The sequence below is a fragment of the Lontra canadensis genome, unplaced genomic scaffold (genome assembly GCF_010015895.1).
Source record: "Lontra canadensis isolate GAN:19392208 unplaced genomic scaffold, GSC_riverotter_1.0 scaffold141, whole genome shotgun sequence".
NCBI classification, from domain to species: Eukaryota; Metazoa; Chordata; class Mammalia; order Carnivora; family Mustelidae; genus Lontra; species Lontra canadensis.
In genome coordinates, this window is record NW_022631135.1 from 47,621 (window position 1) to 73,050 (window position 25,430).

The 25,430-nt window shown below is 36.5% G+C and overlaps 1 protein-coding gene across 1 annotated transcript; it reads right to left on the reverse strand.

Annotated features, from left to right (window-relative positions):
* Positions 1-1,555: 1,555 nt before the first annotated feature.
* Positions 1,556-24,254, reverse strand: TMEM244 (transmembrane protein 244). The gene is given in 5 exon segments (XM_032843509.1): positions 1,556-1,614; positions 3,180-3,305; positions 6,809-6,911; positions 8,430-8,486; positions 24,162-24,254. Coding segments are annotated over 5 exon segments (378 nt in total). The 5' UTR covers positions 24,195-24,254.
* Between the last annotated feature and the right edge of the window lie 1,176 nt (positions 24,255-25,430).

A 25,430-nucleotide genomic window follows, 5' to 3' on the forward strand; every position in this document is an offset into this window, starting at 1 on the left:
AAATTAATAGTAAGGAGCTCTTAAAACTCAGAAATTCAAAGGCAATGGAGTCAAAGCACATGCCAACAGTTTTACAATTCTCAATTCTTTTAGCTCTTCAGACCTGCCATTTGTTTGTGTTGTTGTATTTAAAAATATGTCATAAAGTATTTTCTCTCTAATTATGAAAGGAAGATATGCTCTCCTCTAACTTGGAAAATATTTTTTAGTGTAGAAAAGATTTTGAATACAGAAGTCTCCCCACCTGGGCTGTTTGGTTGTATGAGAACACCTTTAGCTCTGACTTCATTGGCCCAATGATTCTTCTTTTTTTTAAATATTAATCCAGCCTAACAGGGCTTTCATAAATCTGTTATTTCTTGTGTGGCAGTAACAGTATAACTCCCATGAAAGGTAAAAGTCCCTGAGGTAAGAGCCCTTAGTGGATCAGAGGCTTAGCGGGACTGCACAATTTCCTCACACAAACGTGTACATCCAGTGTGAAACCAGGAGATAAAATTTCCAATATGTTTAGTCACTATTGTTTTGTATCTAAATTTTTTGACTCAAAGAAAAATCAAAGAAGTTTACCTCCAACATCATTTGGCAACCCGTTCTCTGTGTAATCTAACCCTAGTTCTTAAAGCCAAAATAGTGACCAAACTATTTTAGCAAATTGTATTGGCCACTCCAGTATGCCAACACCAACTCTCCTTGTCATCAAGGTGGCATGTGCTAGGTGACTGAATTGCCTAGGACTTAGTAAATTTTGTGGTATTGTGAGGAAAATCCAAGGGATAAGTTGTTGTTTTCATTTCTACTTATACTGGTAACCTGTCTTTCAGGTATCTTCTTTCTGATTCATTAAAAATGTGCATTTTTGAAAGCATCATGCAAAATAAAATATCAGTACCTTCTACATGTGTTTTCTGTAAGAACAAAACAATATTAGAAAAGAGTACACACTAAGACTTATGTATATGTAAGGGAAGTAGAACATTAACCTGTAGTGAAGGGAACTAATGAGTAATATAAACAGAATTAACTTAATATTAAACAGAAAACTTAACTTTCAGGAAAACAATGTTGTGAAATGTTGCCTTTCCATTTCTCATCATTAAGCTTGACAATACTTAAATAAAAACTATTGCTAAATTTACTGAAAAGGGGAAATGTAAAAATATCTGTGGTCAATACCTAGCTTAAGCTAAAGAAAAAGCGTTAGAAAAGTCCACTTCAACTTGGTTAGTTTTGTTACTAGATGTATAATTGATGAATTCAGCTGTTCCACTTGTGGGGAGAAAAAAGTAAATGAAATGAGATGTGCTACCATAAAAATAGTAACACTATTCATGTTGAAAGAGAACCAAAAGAATATGTCACAAATAGATATTGTGCTTTATTCCCTATAATTGTAGAATTAAAATATATTTTATTTTATTTTATTTTTCTTTATTTGAGCAGTCTTCTAGTCCAATTACCTGACTCACATAAAAATATTTTGATGCTCCCACTTTACGTATAAATTTTATGCTGAACATAATATATACACATACGTGTATAATATATTTGGATATCATGCATATATACCTAAAGCAGCCCACCAATGTGATGTCAAGAGGAATTCCAACATAACTGGAAAAGAAAAAAAAAAAAAAGAAGGTGTTGTTCATTTTTTAAAATGCATTTATTTTTACACATGAAGAAATATTTGTTTCGTCAGATCATATCCACATGACAAAGAGAAATTTTTTTCACATTCATGAAATCAGCTAGCTCCAAAGCTATACTTAGATCATCGTTTACAAAGTCATTTATTAAATAAGATACCTGAAACTCCTCCTCTAGGAGATGTTAGGATGTTATGAATCGTCAGGTTCTTGGGTCAGCTCACAGAATTGATTTGAGTGTTATATAACAGATAATCCTAAGGCCATCCCGAATTCTCAACACCTGACTTTCTCTGGAGTTCTGAGCCACTTCACTCTGAACTCTATTTAGCTGTATTTATTAAGTATTTTCTATGTGCCATGTGTTAGACAATTACCTTGTAACTTTTCTGGGTCTGGAACCTACACCTTGTCTCTACCTTGAAGATTCAGCTACCCTATGCCTCAGAGCCCTTTTGCAAATATCCCATGGCCATCTTTCATGTAAACTTAGCCCCAAAGTAAAATAGAGAAATTGAGATATGGGGTTTAGTAGTTCTGAAAGTTACTAAAGGGGAGTGTGTGTCTGGGGACAAGGAGATTGATGTACAAGAATTCTCTAATAATAGTGATGCTACGATGTAAGAATTCATTGGGAAATTGTGTATTCTTAAATTGGAGAATGATGAAGCCATAAGTAGACCACAACACTGAAAAAAAAAGAGTAATTTAAGTTGCTAATAAATAAAAATAACATTGAATTTTAGCTTGTGGTTGATTCCCACCCATCCTTTGACTAGTTCCTTTTATTTTTTTTTTTAATAATGGAAGATAGGAAGGGAGAAAAGTTATGACAGAAGAGTAAGTTTTGAATAGATGAATGAAAGAATGGATTAAACTGTCATTTACTGAGTAATTATGATCTGCTTAGACACTATGTCAGACAATTTCTCATTCTCATGGAAATGTCCCTAGGTCTCCCTGCTCCAGAGAGGAGGCAACTAATGTGAATGATGTTGTGACTTCCCTTAAGACTACACACTTCATAAAAAGGTAGGATTGGAATTTGAATCCATTTTCCTTTGACTCCAAAGATTGCAGGTAGAAATAAAACCCCTTGTTTAAGAACATAGTATTCTTGGTAAAATAACTATTGTTGGGAAGTTCGCAAGCCTGCCAGTATGGGTTTCCTTGGGGTCCAGTTCCCAGTCTGGTCAATTTCTGCCTCAAGGAAGGTTCTGGAAGAAAAGTATTCCGAACGGAGGCAAACTGTGTACAAGCTGATGACAAGTTGAACATGAGAGGAGAATAGGAAACATCTACATTCAGTACAGTTTTGAATTGGAAGATGCAGCCAATCAAAACCTCTCCCAGGAAGTATAGAACTTAGTTGGGGACAAGTGTGGGGAGGGAGGGAAGAACTAGCATCAGTTTTGATGATTAAGCCGTCAGAGGACACTATGCTAACAAAGTTTTACTCTTGTGAAACAGTTTAGGTACCAAATCAGATTTAACATATTTTCTTTGTTTCCTTTATTTTATTTTGCTTACCAGCGGAAGTGATGACAACATGGAGAATAGTTACTGAAACAGCATAATCCCAGACCCATTCTTCTACAACTAGAACAAAGAGCAATCCGCAAACAAAGTAGGTGACCTGTGTTGAGACTAGAAGAACTGCAAATAGAATGAAGAATATAATTATTTGGAACTTAGAGAAACTAACAGTTCTGAAACACAATTAGTAAGATTGTGCAAAGAAATTTTGGTAAGAATTTCCAAAATATCCATCTCTTAGCAATCCCCAAATTGGATAAGAACTTTTTAACATATTCTGTCCTTTAATAATCCTTTGACTCACAGAAAAATTACAGTATATAATTTGTTTCACATTCTCTGTACTTACCATTTTTAAAAAATTTTATTTTTTCAGTGTTCCAAGATTCATTGTTTATGTACTTATCATTTTAAAGGTAAAATACAATAAAGAAAAGTTGCTATGTAACCAATACATGCTGGTCTGTAATTGGATTTGCAACTCTCTATTTAAGCTATATTAAAAACTAATGAAAAATTCAGTTCTGAGTTTTCAGAAATGAAGAAAGAAATGTAAGAATTCAATGACTTATAACATTTCTTTGGTCCCAATTATTGCCTTTCTTGGAAACGAGTTCCTTCGTGTCTTTATAACAAAATGGCATGTTCAGATAGTCATGTGGGACATGTAACCAATAACCCTGGATGAAAGGAAGCCTCAAAAATGAGTTGTGTGGATGGAGACAGTCTTCTAAATCCACTCAGTTGTCTCAGAGTGGTCTCCACAACATGTATCAAGAGCTAGTAACTTACAGGTCAGGACCACAAATCTCTAAGAGCCTTGAACATGTGAAGGGTCAATGTTTTACGTCTTGGCTTTGATACGGATCTTTAAGACTATCGTGGTTTCGAAGGAGAGACCCATCAAACATGTGCAAGATATGTATGTGGCATACTATCAAGGTCCCTTTGTAATGACTTGACTTTCTGTAAAAATTACCTTTCTTTTTTAAATAATAATGCAGCAAATGATTAGTATGTTCTTATAATTCAGGGATCAATGAATCTAGACAGGCAAACTCTGCATTTTTCAAAGCAAGAGGTAAAATAATAATATTCTATCCTTTTGTGCATAAATAATTTTATTAGCCAGCAAACCAGTGATTGTTTTGTGCTGAGCTAGGCACTAACCAAGTGAGCAAGTCCCAAGTGCCATCCTTTTGAAAAGCCTTACAGTTACTCCTCCTCAATTTGATTTAATTTTACTTACCGGGTTTCAAAAAGTTGGAGGGAGAATTCATACCAACTCCTTTTTTATCATATGGGAAGAAAGTTCGGTTCAGCATGTCCTGTTCCCTAAAATTGAAGCTGTGGAAGGAACTCCATTGCTGTATCATACTGACACCACCTCTTCCCACCATGTTTCCACTTCTTCCTCTATCAGTGGCTCACAGAGCCTCCAGATTATTATAGGGAAATGGAGATGCCTCTTTTATCAGCATTGACAGATTTTATAGGTTAACTCGCAGCTGCTTGAAGACATTGATTTTAGTCTTGAACAAGCTATATTTGCATATATTGATGAAAAAGGCTTATGCTTTGTTTATAATATGAAAGAAAGCATGATTTAAAAGAAGTAATACAAAATTTAAAGTCAGGATACCAGTGTTATAGTCTTGCCTTTGAGCTTAGGAGTTATAAAACCTTGAGTACAATTTTAACCTCTGGGTCAGTCTTGTTTTTTTCTCTATAATTGGGAAGTGGAGTGCTTTCTTATCTACCTCAAGAAATTGTTGGGAGGATTTTAATTTGAAATGAAAGCAATTTGTAGCCTATTTTCTGCTATGCAAAGGAAAGATATTAGTAATCAAAATGTTTTAACTAGACTTAAAGTTTCCAGTGTCCTTGCTAAACCTACTCTCCTGGGTGATGAAAATCATTGAAACAGACAAGAAACTTGACCCTAACTACATGCCCAAGGCTCTGAGATTACTCTTACACTTTATCTCTGAGATTAAAGTCTAAATTCTCAAAGTAACAACTTTGAAGAGTTATGGCAGTTATCTCCCCAAGCCCAAAATTAAAGATCTAATAGGCTAAGGCTTTATTGATATCTTTGTACAAATGTTAGTGTTTTGTGAGAGGAGAGAAGAATATAAACTGTGCCAGACATCCTGGGATCTTCACTAATCTCCACTATGTAAAAACACAGCCTTTCCAATAAGCTATGTCATTCCTATCTTTCATGGGCTGACCCAAAGGCAAGAATTAAATACTAACAGTTGAGTTTTCAATCCCCTCCCAAAAAACACACATATAGCTCTTACTTAACTCTTTACTGTGACTATTCCCTTATCAATTGTGGACAGTTTTGATAGAAAATAAGTTAATTCTATCTTCAATAGGAAAGCACATAAAGAGAAACTTAAGATGGACTGTTAGACCTCTTGTGTCTCATTAGAATGAAAGTCTCTTTTTCCTAACATATTCCTCGTCTATCTAAAATTCAATTGATAATAGTACCAAACAAGGTTACCCATTTGAGGAGGTTGTTCTAAAGCTTTTTAATTTGAATTCAGTAATTTTAACTGACCAAGTTTCCTGTGCAAGTCATATTAAAAAATCTGGTTTCTCTGGCTTGAGGCAATATTTGTACATTTGCATATTTGTTCCAAAAAAAATGTCCAGTGGTTTTCTAAAGAATTGTAATGTTTAAAAAATCCACAATTCATTAAAAAAGTGTAGGAAGAAATTTGATAGACTGTTAAGAATAATTTTGTTTAGAAAGTAAGTTTGTGATTGAATTTCTTCCTTTTCTACTCTCTACTTGTAGGTATTTTATAAGCTTTCATTAATTTATGTGTATTATTTTATAATAGAAATAACATTAAAATCTCATTTTTCTAAAGATGGGACGAGCTCACCATGAATCCCTCAAACAAGTATGTTTGACATATATTCAACGCAAGTAGCTGTTATTATTAACATATATAAGGCTTAGGTATCAATTAATAATTATTTTTTAACCAATATTATGAATTTTAAAGAGATAAATTTTTTCTTAGTATACTCTCACATATTACTTTTCCTTTGGAACATTTCCCCCCTACTTTGGAAAGAAAAATCAAACTAAGCAGAAATGTACAAAGCAGAAAATGAAAGTCCTCTGTCATCCCAGCTGGGAGATAACAGTTTGTTGCATAATTCTCCAGATTTCTTACCACTGACACCATGTATTTTACTCTGTTCTACAAAAATGAATAATTACACTACACAAACACTATTGTCATCTTCATTTTCCATGCCATATCTCATGAGCATTTCTCTATATCAATATATTAAATCAGTCTTCTTTGAAAAATATTTAATGTACAAAAAATTTACCTACAAGATCACCAAACAAAAATTCCTATAATAATTCTATTCAATTATTCCACTACTCCATTCTATCCCATCTTTCAGGAATAGCCACTTTAAAATTTGGGATGGCATTTTTCCACATTAATTTTTGAAGTCAGATATAAGATACAGATGGCTGCGAAGAAGGCTTGATATGTTGTAAATTTTTACAAAACAAAAAATATTTTGTTTTTTGAGGCATTTAACTCGCTCATTGACAAAGATTGGAAATTAAAACCAATTACCTTTATAATTTGTGTTGAGCCATGAAGGGTTTGTTTTGAAATCAAATGGTGCCAGGACATCCAGCTCATATACCCTGAAGATGTTACAAGTGAAAATAGTTTACTCCAGGGGAGGCAGTTCCTAACTTCCCACATTAAGGCTTTGAATATTGCTCTTCACATGATAAGTCATTAGCTTTAGCCACATTGTGGCACACGTAGAAGCTGGCAGCTAAATAATCTTTTTAACTCTGTTGTCTTATTTGTCTAGTGAAGTCCCCTGGATGGGGGGGGTAGTTAGCCCTTAGCTATCATCTTGAAAGTCCTTTCCATCAAACACGGGAAGAGGACGTAACCTAATCCTGTGGCAAGAGCATCAGCCCGGAAGTCAACCAGACCCAGGTTCTAAACCTGATGGTGTTGTGAAACTGCGAATTCAGGCAAGTCAGTTCCATTAGAAGCTGAACTTTCATGTCTTCTCTGTAAATTGAAAAGGTTAATCTCTGAGATCTCTTTCGGTTGTAAAATCTGAGTCTATAAATATACACCCTCTACGGTGCCTGTTTGTAGTTGTGTGCAGCTGGTCAATCAGTTAGCTGCCTCCTGGAGCTTTAAGGCCCAAGAACTTAAAACTCCTCTCCTCTGACTCACATTAACTACAAATCCCTGAAATCAGGCTCAGAGAGCCCCGAAGAGTCTTAGCTCTTCCCTGCTCCAGGCATGGCTTCACCGTCTCCAGTCCCGGGAAGAGCTGAGGCTGTATGCGAGCACAGATGCTTCCTCAGTGGGTTTGCCTGCAAGCATGCTGAAAAACATTATTCCCATTGCAAAACTTGGTATAATTATTTTTGGTTACTAATCTGCATATTGAAATCAAAGGGTCCTAACTCCTTTCTTGAACCATAAAATTAAACTATATAAACACTTAACTTCTGAGAAATTATTTGTAAACCTACATAATGTATTTCAAGACGATCAATTTATTGGCGACCTAAATTTGTAGAGGCAAAATGCAACCATAGCAAGACCAAAAAAAAAAAAAAAAGGCAAAAAAAAAAAAGCCCTAAAAAAAATGCTTCACATTTACATAGAAACAACACTGAAAATACACATTTTACTTTGTCTTCATAGCAACTTCATTTGACAAATGAAGACAATTAAGAGAAGCTCTATGGCTTAGTTAAGATGTTTCCAGAAAGTTAGTAAAAACCTGGGCTAGAAGTTAGGTCTCCTGATTTGGGTCCAAGAGGTATTTCCAGTACATATCAGAAAATATTTAAATTGGATGTAGATTATCTCTAAATCCCCTTCTCATTCAAATCTGCTCTGTTTCAATACCAGCTCAGGGAGTAAGAGCTTCACTTTCTTTCCATCACTATCTTCCAAAGAAGAGGAGCAGTCCTGTCTGGTCCTATCCAACCACATCATTTCATGGTTGTGGCTTTTATCATTTTGAAGATGGCACATTTGCTATCTTTCCTTTAAAAAGGTGTGAAAATATACCATTTTTAAAACATTGCACCCTCTATTCCATAAAGGCACATCAGGTGGTCAAATATAAACTCCTTTCAGATTCACTCTTAGCTTTTTAATTCTGTTGGAAGGCAACTTACTTGAGCATCATGCCACACGTGCCCAGAACTGCGTAGTACATGGTGTAGAAAAGGATCACACATACAAGAAGATTCTGCAAAACAAGCTGCAGAGAACACAAGCATGAGCTCCAAGAGCCTAGGCTTTCTCGTACTGTTGTTGGTAATGAGTCTGACAAACAAGAGGCGATGGCCGCCCAGTCCTTCGTGTTGGCTAGCTTTGTTTTGCTTGGAGACCCATGGGGTGGGAAGGACTTCAAAGTCCACAAGGAAAGTTTCTCTGACTGGAAAGGCTAGCGTGGTCCACATTTGCACCAAGGATTAACGCAGTAGAAAAATCCATATCACTTGCCTTCCCTCTCCCAAAACACACTTCCTACACGCTAACATTTACAATTTAATTTGACAAAATGATCATAATTACAGCTATCATAATAGTCAAAATAGGAGAACAGCTGAGAAATTTTGAAAAGTATGAACAAAAAAGTACATAATAACACAGTAATAACGGAACCTATGTGCAAGAGTTTACAGAGCTATTGACTAAAACACAATAGATGGTCCTAAAATGGCCTCTGCCACATATGAGACTTTGGAAGGAAGCATTGCAGATTAATGGGGACCAGATGGATTACTTAACAAACAGTGTTGTGAAAATTGTCTAACTTCTAGACAGAAAAACCCCATTAGATTCCAGTCTTGTACCAGACACCAAAATAAACTTGAAATGGATTAAAGGCTTAAATGCCAAGAAGTAAAATGGGATAAAATATTTGCAATATATATTAGGAGCAAAGGATTGATATCCACAATACATAAACACATACAAATAAAAAAAGACTCACAAACCAAGAGAAAAATGGACAAAGTAGATAAATAGGCAGTTCACATGAATAAACATTTAAAAAGCCAATAAACAACTGAAAATGTCTGAACCTCACTATTAATCTTCTGAAATATATTCTTATGAATATAATAAAAATGTCAGCATTTCACATGGAAATTTTCCAGTATATTCTTTTCTCTTTTTATCTTTTCAAAAGTCTTCTTGTTTGGTCAATACTTAAACACTTTAGCATTATTCGTTTTCTCTGAATGACCAATTCACCAAATTTATCAAATCTTTTAATTGACCTGGGTACAGAGGAGCCCTCCACTAGATGCAAGAAGAGAAGAGAGTTAGCACAGAGCACACCACAACCATTTGGCTGAATGGACCAAGTTTACAGACTTACCAAAACTTACTTCTTTTTTTTTTTTTTGTCCTTATGGAGTTTATATTTTTTTCTCCTATTTTTTAAAAAAAAATTTATTATGTTATGTTAGTCACCATATAGTACATCATTAGTTTTTGATGTAGTGTTCCATGATCCATGGTTTGCTATAACACCCAGTGCTCCATGTAATACGTGCCCTTCTTAATACCCACCACCAGGCTCACCTAACACCCCATGCCCCTTCCCCTCTAAAACCCTCAGATCAGACGAACCATGAGAGACTATGGACTCCAGGAAACAAACCTACTTTTTTCAACTATTTAAAAATGGGTGAACTGTCTGGCCTAAGAGAACCAGAGGAGATCAGGACTAAAAGGTTCTAACACCTTCAGGATTCCAGCCCCCTAACCCCCACAAACCCCTGTCATCCCTAACCCCTCCTACTCTTTGCCTATAGTCTTCCCTTGGCCAAGTCTCTTCACCTTGTGCCCATCATTCTCATCCCCCTTTTGCCCTTCAGTATCTTCCACTCCAGGTTCCCTCCCTCATGACCCTTTGTCTCTTCCTAGCCTTATTCTTTTATTTATCCATTTATTTTATTTTATTATTTTTAGTTGAAATATATTTGACATATAATATTGTGTAAATTTAATGTGTACCACATGCTGATTTGATACATTTATATACTATAATTGGGTGCCATTGTAGTAGTAGTTTGCACTTCACCCTGTCTCATAATTATTTCTTTTTGCGGTTGGAACAATTAAGATCTAGTCTGTTAGCAAATTTGATGATTATAATACAATATTGTCTATATTTTCTTATTCCGTGCACTCAATTTCTAGGACTTATTATGGGTTGCAAATTTGAACCCTTAACACCTCAATCTGTCTTTAAGACCTGCATAGCCTTGTCGTTTCATTATGGCTGACACAATCCTTTTTAAGGGAATAAGTAAAAGGATGAGATCTTCTCATAGCTCTCTTTCTTTTATTAGAGAATAAAAATCTTTCCTAGAAACCTCCATCAGATGTCCCAATATGTCTCATTGACCATGAGTTGGGGTCATGTGCTCACATCCTTAACAATCACAGACAAAGAGTAAAGGGGTCTACCATGATGGGTTTAGAATGTTGGGACTTTGCTCCCAGGGCTTGGCACTGACTGCTATAAAATAAAAATTATTAGCAATTATTAGCAAGGAAGGAAAAAGGGGAGTGGGGTCTACTACAAGGTAGGCAACTCATGAGGTCTTCCAGGTGGTAGAATCAATATGGAAACATTGATTTGTAGAGAAGATTATTTAAAGGTCAAGAGAATATGTGAAAGTTTTACCTGAGTTGAGGTTCAACTACCATGCCCACATTTAATGTGCCCACATTCCCAACTCTAGGGATAAGAATCTGCCAATGGAAAATGGGTATGTGATAGGGAACAACACTGGTGCTTCTACAACCTTAAAAGTTTCTTAAGGGTAATGTGTCTTTGGGATTGCTTTACTCTTTATTCTACATATTAACATCAATTTGTTTTCCTTTTAATTTGAGCATTAATAGCCTCTCGTTGAAATATTTCTAGGTGATTCCTATATTTTAATTCAATCTAAAATAAGATAAATAATATATAGTTTCTATACTAACGTACAAATATGAAATTATTTTTATTTCTATGTTAATATCAAAATTTAAATATTTTTAAATATACTCACTTGTTTTAAAATTTTACTTTTGTAATCCAAACAGACAATTGTGATACATATGTATAAGACATTTGTAGCTATTCTTTTAAAAATGAAATAATAATTTGTGGGAAAACATATTTATTGACAAATTTTACATATAGGTGTGTCTACTTTGCCCCCAAATTTACAAAACACTATACATAAATAAAATTACACATTATAAAGTTATTTTAAAAGAAACGCTTTGAAAAGCAAGGCCTAATTTTTAAAACAATTACTTTTTTTCCCACCTGAATACTATATTTAGATTTTCAAATAATAATTTTCCTATGAGCAAATTCAGTTGCCTCTAGTAACTTCTTCCTATAATCTATACTCTACGCAGCTTGCAAACGTAACTTTCTAAAAGGTAATCAGACCATGACATTCCCCTGCTGGATATCCTCCGATGGCCCCACATCATCAGGATTCATTCATCCATTCTTTCATTTGACAAATAGTCACTGGGCTGAGTGGCAATGCAGAGTGAATGGGATGTGGTCCCAAGCATAGAAACTCAGCCTAGCAGTGTTTTTCAAATAGATAAGTATCAGACTCACCTTGAGGCCTGCTAGGACACAGATTTCTGGGCCCCAGTTCTGGAGTTTCTGATTCAGTAGGTCTGAGATGGGACCCAGAAATTTGTGTTTCTGACAAGTTCCCAGGGGATGCTGGGTGCTCTGTTTCTATGACCACACTTTGAGAACCACTGATCTAATGGCAAGAATGATGAGTTAACAGCTACCTACAGAGAGAGCTCTGGTTGGGGGAATTTACAGAGTGCTGCTTTAATATTGTATTTAGGCCAGTATAGCCAACATATTATACTGTCAACTCATACTAAAGATTAAAAATTATTAATGAGATATTTTATGGCTTTTGTTCATACTACATTTAGAAACTCGGAGTACTTCTTACAACACAACTCAATTTTGACTAGCCACTTTTCAAGTGCTCAGTAGCCACGTGTGGCTAGCAGCCACTTTTTTGGACAAGGCAGTTCTAACCACTGCCATTGCCTTTCCTTCCAACTTCATCCCCTCAACCCTGTCCCAAATGGTTGATAGTGTAACTCTATTTGTTATTTATTGTTGGGTTGGATTACTATGTCTCAAGCCCTATCACCATTATTTCTCAAGTCATCCACCCTTCCCCATCCCCCACCATTATGTGCACACATGAAAACCTTTCTGGATATGTGGGACTATCATCTGCATTTCACAGATTTGGAAACTGAGGCAAGAGAGGTTAAACTTATCTCAATGGCCTGTCTGTGGCAGGGCTCCAGCTCAGAGCAGCTGGATGTCAAAGCTCTTCTTTGCCCTGTACTGTCCTGCCTCTCACCTGGTAGGTTCTTGATAAAAGAATTTTGAATAGGCAATTCTACTTCAACACTTTCTTTTTAAAATGATGGAAACTGATTCTTGACTAGGTTGAGTGAATGGCCCAACATTATACATTTATTTAGTGACAGAGAAAGAAAAATAATTGTATTCAACTAACAAAGGAAAGATAATGCTACCCAAGTGACTGAATATATAACTTCATTATGATACAATTATTTTCATACTTCAGGAAAAACTAATATACAAGAATCAGAGTTCATAGAAGTCTAGATATTTAGCAAGTGCCAAAATCTTTATTATTCCTTCAAAAAACATATTTGGGTCCTGAACCAAATAAAGTATAAAAAATATGACATTTGGCTCTTTGAACTTGACTGAATATCTGATGATGTTAATATTTTAGGGTGTTACAATGATTGGAGGTTTATCATATGTAAATACAGATCATTATAAATGCAATTACTTTATTAAAGAGCTCCCATGTTGTTTTATTTATGCATAATAACAAAACTATTTTGAGAATAGAATATATATATATGCATAAGTCTGGCAAAATGTGCAAATTTAGGATATGGTAAATACTTTATAAGTTGCTTTCAAAAACACTGTCTGCTAAAAGTCATCTTTACACTGCCATCTTTTTTGATGCAAAATATTGTGAAGCCAGCTTTCCTGCCATTGCCCTAAAGACAAAGCATGTTTTTACGGAGTTGAAATTAAGGAAGGACTATACCTACTAAAAAAGAATAAAACTCTTTTAGTTTGAGGTCTCTGAATGGCCCAAACCAGAAGTAGTAGATCTGGGTGGTGACTCCTGGTTTCAGAGCCTGAGTGCCCCAGCTGCGTACCTCATTCAACTCTCCTGCCAGTTTCCAAACTGGTTTGACTGGTATAGGAGTGCTGACAATACTGACTCCATCTTTGGGTCTCCATCTTGTTCGTGTCCTCCCAATGACCTCCCTCAGGGCTATGTGTTCCAGGCCCTGTGGAGTGGAGGTTAAAGCATGCTCGGACCAGAAAGTGGGAAGGCTTATTTGGATCTCCCCTCTGGTGCACAAATGGCGCCATGTTAGATAACTACCCTTTGCTCTATAAAGTCCGTGGGTGAAGATCTGGCCTCGGTGGCGCATAGCAGTGTAGCACCTGGATTGCTACCCACCTGATCCCCATTGTCAGTAGGTTACCCGGCATAACACTCAGTGTGAATGTTATAGAGTGGCTTGTTTCATTGTCGGTCTCAAGGAACCTGCCTTGTCTGGAAGAGACTTTGCTATTCCTTCTCCACCTTCTAACTCTAGGCTTAATTCAGAAAAGGAAAACCTGAGGGTGACTCAGTTAAGTGTCAGACTCTTGGTTTCAGTTAAGTGTCAGACTCTTGGTTTCAGCTCAGGTCATGATCTTGCGGCTATGTGCTCAATGCAGAATCTGCTTCAGATTCTTTCTACACCACCATCCTCTCTGCCTCAAATAAGTAAAGAAAATCTTTAAGAGGAAAAAAGGAAAATTTCATATTCGTGCCATTCTTCTGGAGTCAATAGCTACCTCTCATCCTTCTCTTCATTATTATCTTTTGAAATTTTCTTGTTATGTCATTTCATAACACCCCAGAGGGATCTCTTCCACATATCTCATGGTGTTTCTTCAAGGAATTAGCTAAAAGATATGGGGTCTAATTGTTCTATGATACTTACCCCATTTTATCTGGAGGAGCGGGGTGTGTCCCGTATGCTCACTAATGTATTCACAGTGTATGGTCTGGTTCCTGGCACACAGTTGACTGACTCATTACAGTATTAAGGGTTGAGGGAAGCATGGCTGATTTTCAGCCTGCAGACGAGTTATGGGGTATCCATTATGACAGATCAGGCAACACAGAACAACACCTCATATAAGAGCAGTCTTGGCTGAACAATAAGATGGCAATCAGTCACCAGATAGTTATGGAGTGTTGACATCGTGCCAAAGTTATCACACAGCAAACAATTAGAACAAATAAATATATCCAATATTTACATGACTGTTTAAAGTATACCTGTATAGATTAGCTTACTCCTCAAAATAAACGGTAAGATTGACCTAGGATAATAATCGCCTCTTTTCAGATGAAGAAACAGAGGTTCAGAGAAACAAAGTGATGTTTGCAAAGCTGTCGGTGGAAAAGTTGCAATTTGGCATCATGTTTATTAACTCCAAGTCAGAAAGTAAGTTTTTTGGTTCTGGTCATGAGGGCAAAACTACTTCACAGAAGGGAGATAACCTTGGCTGTGCAATGACACAGAGCTGTTAGTAAGAATCACAACGGTCCACACTCTTCATATTTAAATCAGTTCACACGACCTGTATGTGAGTGGTTTTCCAAATGTCATTATTCTTAAAAACACCCAGTGTTTGCTTATGAAAATACAAATTCCTCACACTCCATGTCTGATATTAGCATTCTGTAGATATTGGGTAGAGCTCAGGTAACTGGATTTTAATGATCCTCTCAGATGATTCCAGTGCAAACAACTACTGAGGACGTAGGGACAAGTCCAGGTGATAAACAGAACATGGGTTTCTCCTATAGTCTCCTCCTCAGGTAGAATTTCTAAACGGGAATTGGACAAATATCTGGGAGACCCGGATGCCTGAGCAAAATGGGCAAGATGGATGAGAGAGAGATTTCCAACAGGAATGAACCAATACAATCTTCTACTTCACAGATAATAAGGAAATGCACACTGAAACAACAATAAGACACCATTGTTCTCCTGTCGGCAAGATATATATATATTTTTTAAAGAATCACTTGTTCTGGTGAATATAATAGACATTATTCTAGACTGCTGGTGTGAGTGGAATTTAGTACAAGTCTAATGGGAAGCAATACATCAATATGTGGTTTTCAAAAGTGTGATTCCGAACCTAAACACATATTTCTGGTAGGAAATAGAAAAGTCTTAAAGGTGTCTGTCTTTACATGGTGAAATCATTGATGATCTCTCCCCCTTTTTTCTGTATTTTATAAATTTTTAATGGAAGATGGAGACCTAGTTTCTAGCAGTCACAACTTATATGATTACAGGAAAGTTACTCCGAGTAATGTTTTTATCTGTAAAATAAGGCAATGGTGTCTTTAACCCTTGGGGGCTCATTATTCTGTGGAATGTCTAATGTAAACTATGAACTATGCAGAAAAATAGATATGCTCACAAATACACAAGATGTGGTGTGCAATGTCAATGTTCTCACAGAACCTCTGAAGTCCATGCATGGATCCCAGGTTAAGAATCTCTAATCTTGGGGCGCCTGGGTGGCTCAGGGGGTTAAAGCCTCTGCCTTCGGCTCAGGTTATGATCCCAGGGTCCTGGGATCGAGCCCCACATTGGGCTCTCTGCTCAGCGGGGAGCCTGCTTCCTCCTCTCTCTCTGCCTGCTTCTCTGCCTACTTGTGATCTTTGTCTGTCAAATAAACAAATAAAATCTTAAAAAAAAAAAAGAATCTGTAATCTTGAAGGATAATTCCAAGTCTAACTAACTAAGTGCACTTCAAATCCTAGCGGGGAGAGAGCATCCCCATTCCCATTAGAAGAACTAGAGACCATCAGTCTAGTCATGGTATCTGCAGCTAGGGCAGATGCTGAAAACTCTAAAAATATTTTCTGTAGCATTAGTACTCTAAGTCATATTTCAAATTTCTATATGTTCATTAGACTCCTCTAGTTGAAGGGATCAGAAAAGTTCACTCTCTTAATGGTGATAATGGAAACAGTGTCAGAATCAATTAAGGGAACTGTCTCAACAGCTGTTCAGCTGCACTTCGCCACCCACCATTCAGGAGACACAGGAACTCGGTAGTTAGGTACACTGTGGTGCTGGAGACTTAACACCGATTTTCCCTGTCGGGACGAACCTCTTCCAGTCTCTGTTTCTCTCTTTATTTCTTCTTTCAACTCTTCTCCCAATTAACTACTTCTTTCTCATAGGCAAAGACACAAAAAAAGAACCTGATTTGATAAAACAATCACTATCTGATATATGGCACCTGAGTTGGATAGAGCCCAATGAACGGGGGCTATTCCACCAATGACTTCACCATGGGTGGCTGTCTTTGAGTCAGCTGAACTTCTCTAAAGCACCAGGGATGTCCCATTAGAGATTCCACCGCGCACAAAACATGGTGACCTATGTAAAAGGCAACCCACAAATTGGGTTGAGGGAAGGGTCAGTACACCCAAAAACTTCTCAGAAGGAGAAGGCTGCTGGCTTATTTCCTGTTATTAAACTATGAATAAGATAAACATGGGGCAACCAAGTTCAGATGTAGGCTCTATTAAAACTAGTACCATAGAGTTGGTTATGAGGATTGGGGTAGTTCTGGGGGTGGGGGAAGATGAAACAAATTCTCTTGTTTCCAGGTACTGGTTAACGGTTTCCAAGTGTTGGTTAACAGTTTTCAGTCAGTTCGGTCTTCAATACTTCTCTAATCTCTGAAGTTCAAAAGGACCGCAAATACTCTAGGACCTCAGTTGCCTTTTTGTTTTTCTAAATCCTAGCTATTATTAAAATAATACACATTCATTAATTCAGTCCCCAAAGTATTCAGTGCAAAAGATAAAAATATAAACAAATCTGACTTTGAACCTAATGGTCATTGTGGAAATTTTGGAATACATAAAAACATGAAGCACAAAAAAAGTGAAAATCACCCATAATCCATTATTCAAACAAATCTCAGTTAAATTGCTATTCGGAGCTGTCAGGTTCTTTTTGTCAACATCTGTAGCTTCCAGAGATTAAAAGTAAGTGGAGGCTTTTACATTTCCCTCCCATACCCTCGACTCAGTTTCTAAAACCTGCAAATCTGGTAGGAACTATAAACATCTTAAGAGTGTTTGTCTTTAGATGCTGAAATCACGGATATTTCCTTCTTCCTTTTCTACAATTTATAAATTTCTAATGAAAAATAAAAGACCAGGATTCTACATTGTATGCTACAATCATAGCAAGTCATTCATTCTTAAAATTGTGCCAAATATACAAAAATGTATTAGCCGATAAACCTCAGGGTATTTATACAACCTGCTTTTGAAAAATTTAGGGAGTTCCCACTCTCTATCAGCACTTTGATAAATACTTCGTGTTTGTCAGATTTACTTGGAGGCTATCGCAATGATATCCCGAAGTCAGGATCAGTCATGTTGACCAAATCAGTCGACAAATTTCTTCATGAAGTGTGTGTGTGTTGAGGGAAGGGATAGTGCTGGTGGGGGTGGTGGGAGGATGAGGGCAGGGACAGAACAAGAATATGGGTTCTAGATCTGGGGTGCTCCTGTGATGGTATTTAGGTGGCCGAGCTTCCCAGACTCGGATATCTTGTTCACGTAAGGATATGACACGTGTTCAATTTTGCATACTTTGAACAATGCTCCTTTCATCAGTAAAAAAATAAGTTCTTTCTTATGTTCATTGACAAAGTCTCTGGTATGGGTTTCATTAATAAATTTTCTACTGCCTGAGAAGTGCTTCAAGTGTGGATTCCTGATAAGGATATTTCAGATGCTAATCAACAGCTAATAGAATGCAGATTGGCGTTAATCTATACACACATCTCTCACACTGCATTATACCGAAGTATTTTACATGAAATACACATTTTCAAAATAAGTCTTTTTATATTAATATTCACATTTTTGCCCCTTTAAGTGGCTTAAAATTTAACTACAGACTTTGCAAAAATGTTGAATAGGGATACTCTGAAAAGGTAATGTGAAATTGTAACATATTTATTTCTCAAGGACCGAAAGTGAAAACAAAATTTTCAGTGACCTCAGGTATTTTTTTCCCCAAACTCTCAAAAAGAGCAAGGATAGTTCCTATATAATTATAAAACTATTATTATACACAAGAAATTTTACATGGATACACAATATTATTTATGCAGAGTTCATATTCAAATTTCCCCAATTGTCCTCAAAATCTAGAATCAATTAAATTTTCACATTAAGTTCAATTGTCATATCTCTTTAGTGCCATACACGAGATTTGTCTGATGATTTCCTCATGATACTAATGAAACATTGAACAGTACATCAAAAACTAATGATGTATTACTCAGTGGCTAACCGAACATAATAAAAGAAAAGAAAGAATCTCTGGGGAAGAATTCTAATTGGTAATCTTGTATATTTCCCACTGTATCTCATGAGGAGACACATAGTATTATTTTGTCTCATCATGGGTGATGGTCAGTTTGATCACTAGGTAAAGGTGATGCTTGCTGATCTATTTTATTTTATTTTTAAAATTTATTTTATTTATTTTTTATTTTTATTAACATATAATGTACTATTTTCCCCAGGGGTACAGGTCTGTGAATCATCAGGCTTACACATATCACATACTCTCTCCAATGTCCATAACCCAGCCACCCTCACCCTACCCCTTACCCCCCAGCAACCCTTAGTTTGTTTTGTGAGAGTAACAGTCTCTTGCAGTATGTCTCCTCCCTGATCCCATCTTGTTTCATTTTCGCTTTCCCAATACCCCAGGACTCTCAAATTCCTCATATCGGAGAGATCATATGATAATTGTTTTTCTCTGATTGACTTATTTTGCTCTGATCTATTTTAATTGCAGTCTTTATCCTTTGTTATTAATAAGTAATCTGTGTGGTGACACTTGAGATTATGTGAATGTCCTGTTCCCCCCCAAACTTTTCTATTTACTGACTTTAGCATCCATAGATAGACTTTGTCTGAATCAATTATTTATGTTGGTGTTATAAAATGGTAATTTTCTCAAATTTTTTTTCTTCTACATATTAGTATACATTCTTTCATAGAGAGATTTTCTTTCTTACCTTGAATTTGTGTATTTATTATTTATTCATCTATTTTTTGGTAACTTGTGGGGTTTATTTTCCATGTGTTATAACACACTAATGTCATGCTTGTTGATGATGCTAAGATTGTCCTAAATTTGAGCACTTATATTTCCTATGTTCTTTTCAGACATCCCCATCATTTTCTTTGTATGCCCTTGCCCTTGTATGTCTTTTGTCACACAACCTGATGTTCCAATGAGATAGCGCCTTTTTAAACTATATTTCTTTTTTTTTAAGATTTTATTTATTTATTTGACAGACAGAGATCACAAGTAGGCAGAGAGGCAGGCAGAGAGAGAGAGGAGGAAGCAGGCTTCCCACGGAGCAGAGAGCCCTATGCGGAACTCAATCCCAGGACCCTGGGATCATGACCTGAGCCAAAGGCAGAGGCTTTAACCCACTGAGCCACCCAGGCACCCCTTTAAACTATATTTCTATATGTATTTTTGCCTATCTGTGAGCTTTCTATTCTCTTCCAATGACTTCTCTGTCTTTCTATCTATTCAGAGATCAATATCACACTGTTTTAATTATAGAAGCTTTGTTGTATGTTTTAATATAGGTGCCCCCATGGTCCTTTGTTAGGGATACTATAGCTATGTTTTATGTTTATGTTTGTTTCCAAATAAGCTTCAAAATCTACTTGAATAGCTCCGTAAAACAACTTTATGCTATTTTTATGGGGATAATATTAAATATATTAAATAATATTAGTAATATGGGAATAAATGATAGCTTTATAATGTACACTCCTGCTATTCAAAAATAAACAAGATCCCCCAATTTATTCAAATTTACTTTTGTATCTTTCAAGAGCATTTTAATTTTTCTTCACACACCTTTAACACACTTCCTGTTAAATCTGTTCTTAAATAAATCCTGCTTTTGTTACTAGTGTTAACAGAAGATTTATCTTGTGGTATCATCTAACTAGCTATTGTTTATGTACATAAAGACTTCTGGTTTGTGTTTTTAACATTGCATCACTTTACAGAATTTATATAATTTTTTTATTATGTTAGTGTTTTTAGTGATCCTCTTCTATTGCCCAAATACACTACAATATCATCTGTAAATATAGTTTCACTTCTTCTACTCCAATTCTTACGGCCCCATTGCTTATTGCAACCTGATTGCATTGGCTAGAACCTCTATATCATGAGACTTTTCATCATAAGAAACAAACTGAGGGTTGCTGGAGGAGAGAGGTGTGTGGAGATGGACATTAAGGAGGGCACATGATGTAATGAGCACTGTATTATATAAGACTGATGAATCACAGGCCTGTACCTCTGAAACCAATAATACATTATGTTAATTAATTGAATTTAAATAAAAAATGTTTTAAATTAAACATTCTAATAAAATTTATTATTAAAAATAATAATTTATTTTCAAATAGTAGTGGAGTTAGTGAGTATCCTTGCCTCCTCGTTCTTGGCCTTACTGTGAATGCTTCTAACATCCTCCATCAAGAAATACACCGGTTTTAGGACTGCAACATGTGTGTTTGTGTGTATGTTGTTATAGACATATATTATTACCAAAGAAGAAATAATCAGTACCTATTTTATTCAGTGTTTTAATCAGTAATGGTTGTCAACTTTTGTCAAAGGCCATTTCAGCATCTATAAAGATGATTCTACAATTTTCTACTTAGATTTACAAACATGGTAAATTATGTGAATGGATTATCTAATACAGAACCACCTTTACATTTTTGGAATAAATATTACTTGCTCATATTGTATGTTATTTAGATTTTTACTTTTATATTCCTAAGTAAGATTGAGCTATAGTTTTTGTATGATCTTTATAAGGTTTAGATGACATAGTAATTCTTGTTTCATAAAAATATCTGTGGTTTTTCTTTTTTTTTTTTTATTTGACAGACAGAAATCACAAGTAGGCAGAGAGGCAGGCAGAGAGAGAGGAGGAAGCAGGTTCCCCGCTGAGTAGAGAGTCCGATGCGGGGCTCAATCCCAGGACCCTGGGATCATGACCTGAGCCGGAGGCAGAGGCTTTAACCCACTGAGCCACCCAGGTGCCCCTCTTTTTTTTTTTTTTTTTCTATACTCAGAAATAATTTAAGTAGCATTGGGGCATATGATCTTTGGAGTTATGGAATTCACCTATGGGAATTCTGGGTCTAGTCCTTTTATAATAACTTTCTCTATTTATTCTGTGAAAACCAGAAACCCTTATGTGATTTTGCAGAGCAGAATGCTACCATTAAGTAGAAGAGCTTTACCCTTCTCTACAGAGCAAATATATGTATCTTCTTCAAGGTCTAGTTCATATATCATATCACGACTCCATCCCTTACTGTAGGACAGAATCAATCCTTTCTTATTTCTTCTGCATCCACAGCATTGTACATATTTTTTACAGGTCTAATCACATTGTTTGTAGCATTCCTATTTAGAGAGGTTCCCCTTTCTCCAGATTTTCAAAGACAGAGACATGGATTTAATCATGTTTAATTCTTCAGCCTCAAAATTATTGTTTAGTTCTTGGTTAGTGGGCAATAAATATATTTTGAGTAATGATGAGTGAAAAGAAGTAAAAATAATAATGAAATTTCACTTCAGTATGAACTATAGTCTATTTGTAAAACAGGTAGATTCTAGGGTCAGAAACACTAGGGTTTCTTTCCCACTTTCTCATTGGCAGGTCTATGACATTGGTCAATTACTCTGTGTTTTGTTTTACTCATCCATAAAATACAGGTAAAATCTCATGGAGATTTTATATTCAGAACATGTGTAAAACTCCTATCATTGACTACTGTATGTACTCAACAGGTAATAACTTGCCCTATTACTCCCCATGTGAAAGTTTACTTTTTAGTTCTTTGGGCAATTCCAGAGAAATCATGAAATACAGCTCTCTCACCTATAGGACCACAGTGCCTGATCCAGACTTCTGATAGTTGTTCCCTTCGAAAGTATCTGTATGGATGAAATTCTCTAGTTCATATCAACAGTCACATGCAGGAACACAGTGTTTTTCTGCCATTTTTAAATTCAACATTTGCTTTACAGTTGTAACTTTGCATTTAGTTTAATGTAGTTATGAAATAATGTATCCTACTGGAGTTCTGAACAACAATACATTGTATTCTCAACAACAATTTAGCAGTCCTCATACCTGGGCTTTCTTCCCAGTTCCTGTGCTGTTTCCCCAGACAGCAAATTAATTAAATGGCCTTTGGCCATGGCTCTTTCCCTTGAGTCAGCTTTTCTCTCATTTAAAGTATATGGACGGGGGGATTTAATTAGCCCAATGCCTGGCGCATTGCATACACTCAATAAATGTTTGTTAAGTCTTGGAATTCTCTTTGGATAAAGGTCACTTTTGCTATTACTATTAATTTATGAGTATCTGAATAAGTTCCTGAGATGATGATACTGACAATGAACAAGGACGTAAGGAAAGTTAACTCATAACTTACAGGGAGGTATCATGAGATCGACTTTTCAGTAACTCACCAATTTTGAATGAATTCACTGTTGGCCTAATGTTCTATAGCTGTGATTCGATGCAAAAAGCTCTGGGATTCTAAAAAATTGAAGACCTGCAGCAATTACCTGAATATTTACACTGGAAGGAGAGTGTGTGTATGAGCGTGTGTGTGTATGTGTGTGTGTTTAAGCCCAAACTAAATATAGAGTCCCGATTCTTTATGTAAGCTATTTAAGGAAAAGGGTATTGCCTTTTAATTTTTTTTCTCTTCAGTAAAAGTTATTATTGCTTGTTTAATTCCCAAATTCTATATAAATTATGAATAGTCTAAAACACTCTTAAAAATAAATTTTTAAAAATATTTTCCCTGAAATAATGTTTTCACTGACCTAGAAAATTTTTCTTAGCTGTTGCCATACTTAACATTTCTAACTGATGATGTATGTTGTGATGATGGCTGTGAGCAAAAAAAGCTTGAGGAAACACACACAAAGCTGATATTTTACTAAAATGAATGGAGCACTAATTCATAAAACGTAATTTAATTTTTAAGTAAAAATCTGACTTTCCAGAGTGTCATTCCCCTAAGGCTAGATCTTTATAGGCCCAAAGCCTGTATGAATTTACACAGCTGCTTTGAGGCTTTGCAAATTTTCTTGTTTTAGGTGCTTTGATTTTTTTAAAGGGGTATTTTTATACTGAAATAGAACACAACTATTAACACTAGCCTCAAGACAAAAAGAAACTAACAAACGACCAGCTTAAAATGTTTCAATACTTCTCCTTTAAAATCTTGCACATCTTTTAGAAGTTGGAAAAATTAAAGCCATCCCCTGCTCCAAAAAGAGGAAAGACAGACTGTCTTGAGTTCGGAACCCGAGAGGCTGAGGTGCAGGTGTTCATTCTAGAAGGTTTGCCTGTGAGTGACACAGAGTCTGCTAAACGCCCCTTATCTGAATGCTTTGGAATCTTTTCTTGGGCACCGGTGTCTCTAGATTGCCACCGTCACCCCAGGATGCCAGGAGGGCTGCAGAATGTTTTCTGCCTTAGCTCCCAGCCAAAAGTGAAACGAGTTGCCTCCTGACAGAGACACCATTTATAGAACGTATTTGCTTACAGCAGTGCGAGGTGGTTACGGGAAGCCAACGCCAAGAAGTCATTCCTCTTTACCTTGCTCGGAGCGACTCTGGTCTGGAGAGCCATGGACACATCCTCTGTCAGAAAGGTGGCGAAAGGCACTCTCTTCCTACTGACGACATCTGGAAGAAGAGACAATTGCCGCTGTGAGCTTTTCAATTACTCCCAGAGACGAAGTGTGAGACGCAGCCGTGCAGGATGATTGGATTACACAGAATGAGACAGAAGCCATCTGTGAGCCACACGTAAGCTGCTGAGTGCCAGGACGAGCACCCTTCGGAGACAACTGAGTCCTCATTCCATTCGTAGTTTGGTCAAGTTTGAAAGATGAGTTGATTGTTTTTAGATGGCGTTGCAAATAGGCAGGGATTTGAAATACTCCCTGGCTGTAGGAGTAATGACTGTCTCCTACTTAAATTAGAAACATGGATTTTCGGTTAGGAGGTCCCGAGATGGTCTCCAAAGAATGCTGCTGGCATTCGTGTTGAAGCATGGCCCGTTCTCTCGCACGTTGGGCCTGCTAAGGAAAGAAATCATTTGCCCCTTCACGTCAGGACAAAGCAATACAGGAGTTCTGGTTTGGGGTTGAGAAAGAGAGTGAGCCTTGTGCTGTAAGACAAAGGCCTGTAGCCATCAGTAACAAGTTTTCACGAATTGCCAGGATACATGTGATACTGGAGCTCTGCCTCTCTGTGCCCTGAGGATCCGGAATGAGTCCTTCACTTCCATCACCACATCTTCTGACTGGCACCAGCTTCCAACTTACAGATGGGGATTTATTTGTTTTGGGGTCCTTTTCCAATGATAACACCTTCTTCGCCTCTTCTCAATCAATCACATTCTGCAGTACATACCCCCATTCAGAAGAGCGTGGGCTCTGCTAAAAGGGAAAAGATTGTCTTAGCAAGCCCAGGGTTTGGTACCTTTCTTAGGGAAAGCCTGAGCGGCTCAGTCCTTAGTCGTTGGCCTTCGGCTGAGGTCCTGATCCCTGGGTCCTGGGATTGAGCCCTGCTCAGCAGAAAGTCTGCTTCTCGTTCTTCCTCTACTGTTCCCCCTCCTTGTGTTCCCTGTCTCACTGTCTCTCTCACTCTGTTAAATAAATAAATAAAATCTTTAAAAAATAAAATAAAAAATAAATTTGACTGTCATAAAACATATTATTAATATTATCAATGCTCTTGTATTAATAGGACTTAGATAATTCCTTTGGTCCATGGGTGCCCTGCACATCTATTTGCATTATGAATTCTTACAGAAGAAAGTCCCTTTTGCCTGCCAGTATGTTCGTAACAGCTCCCAGTG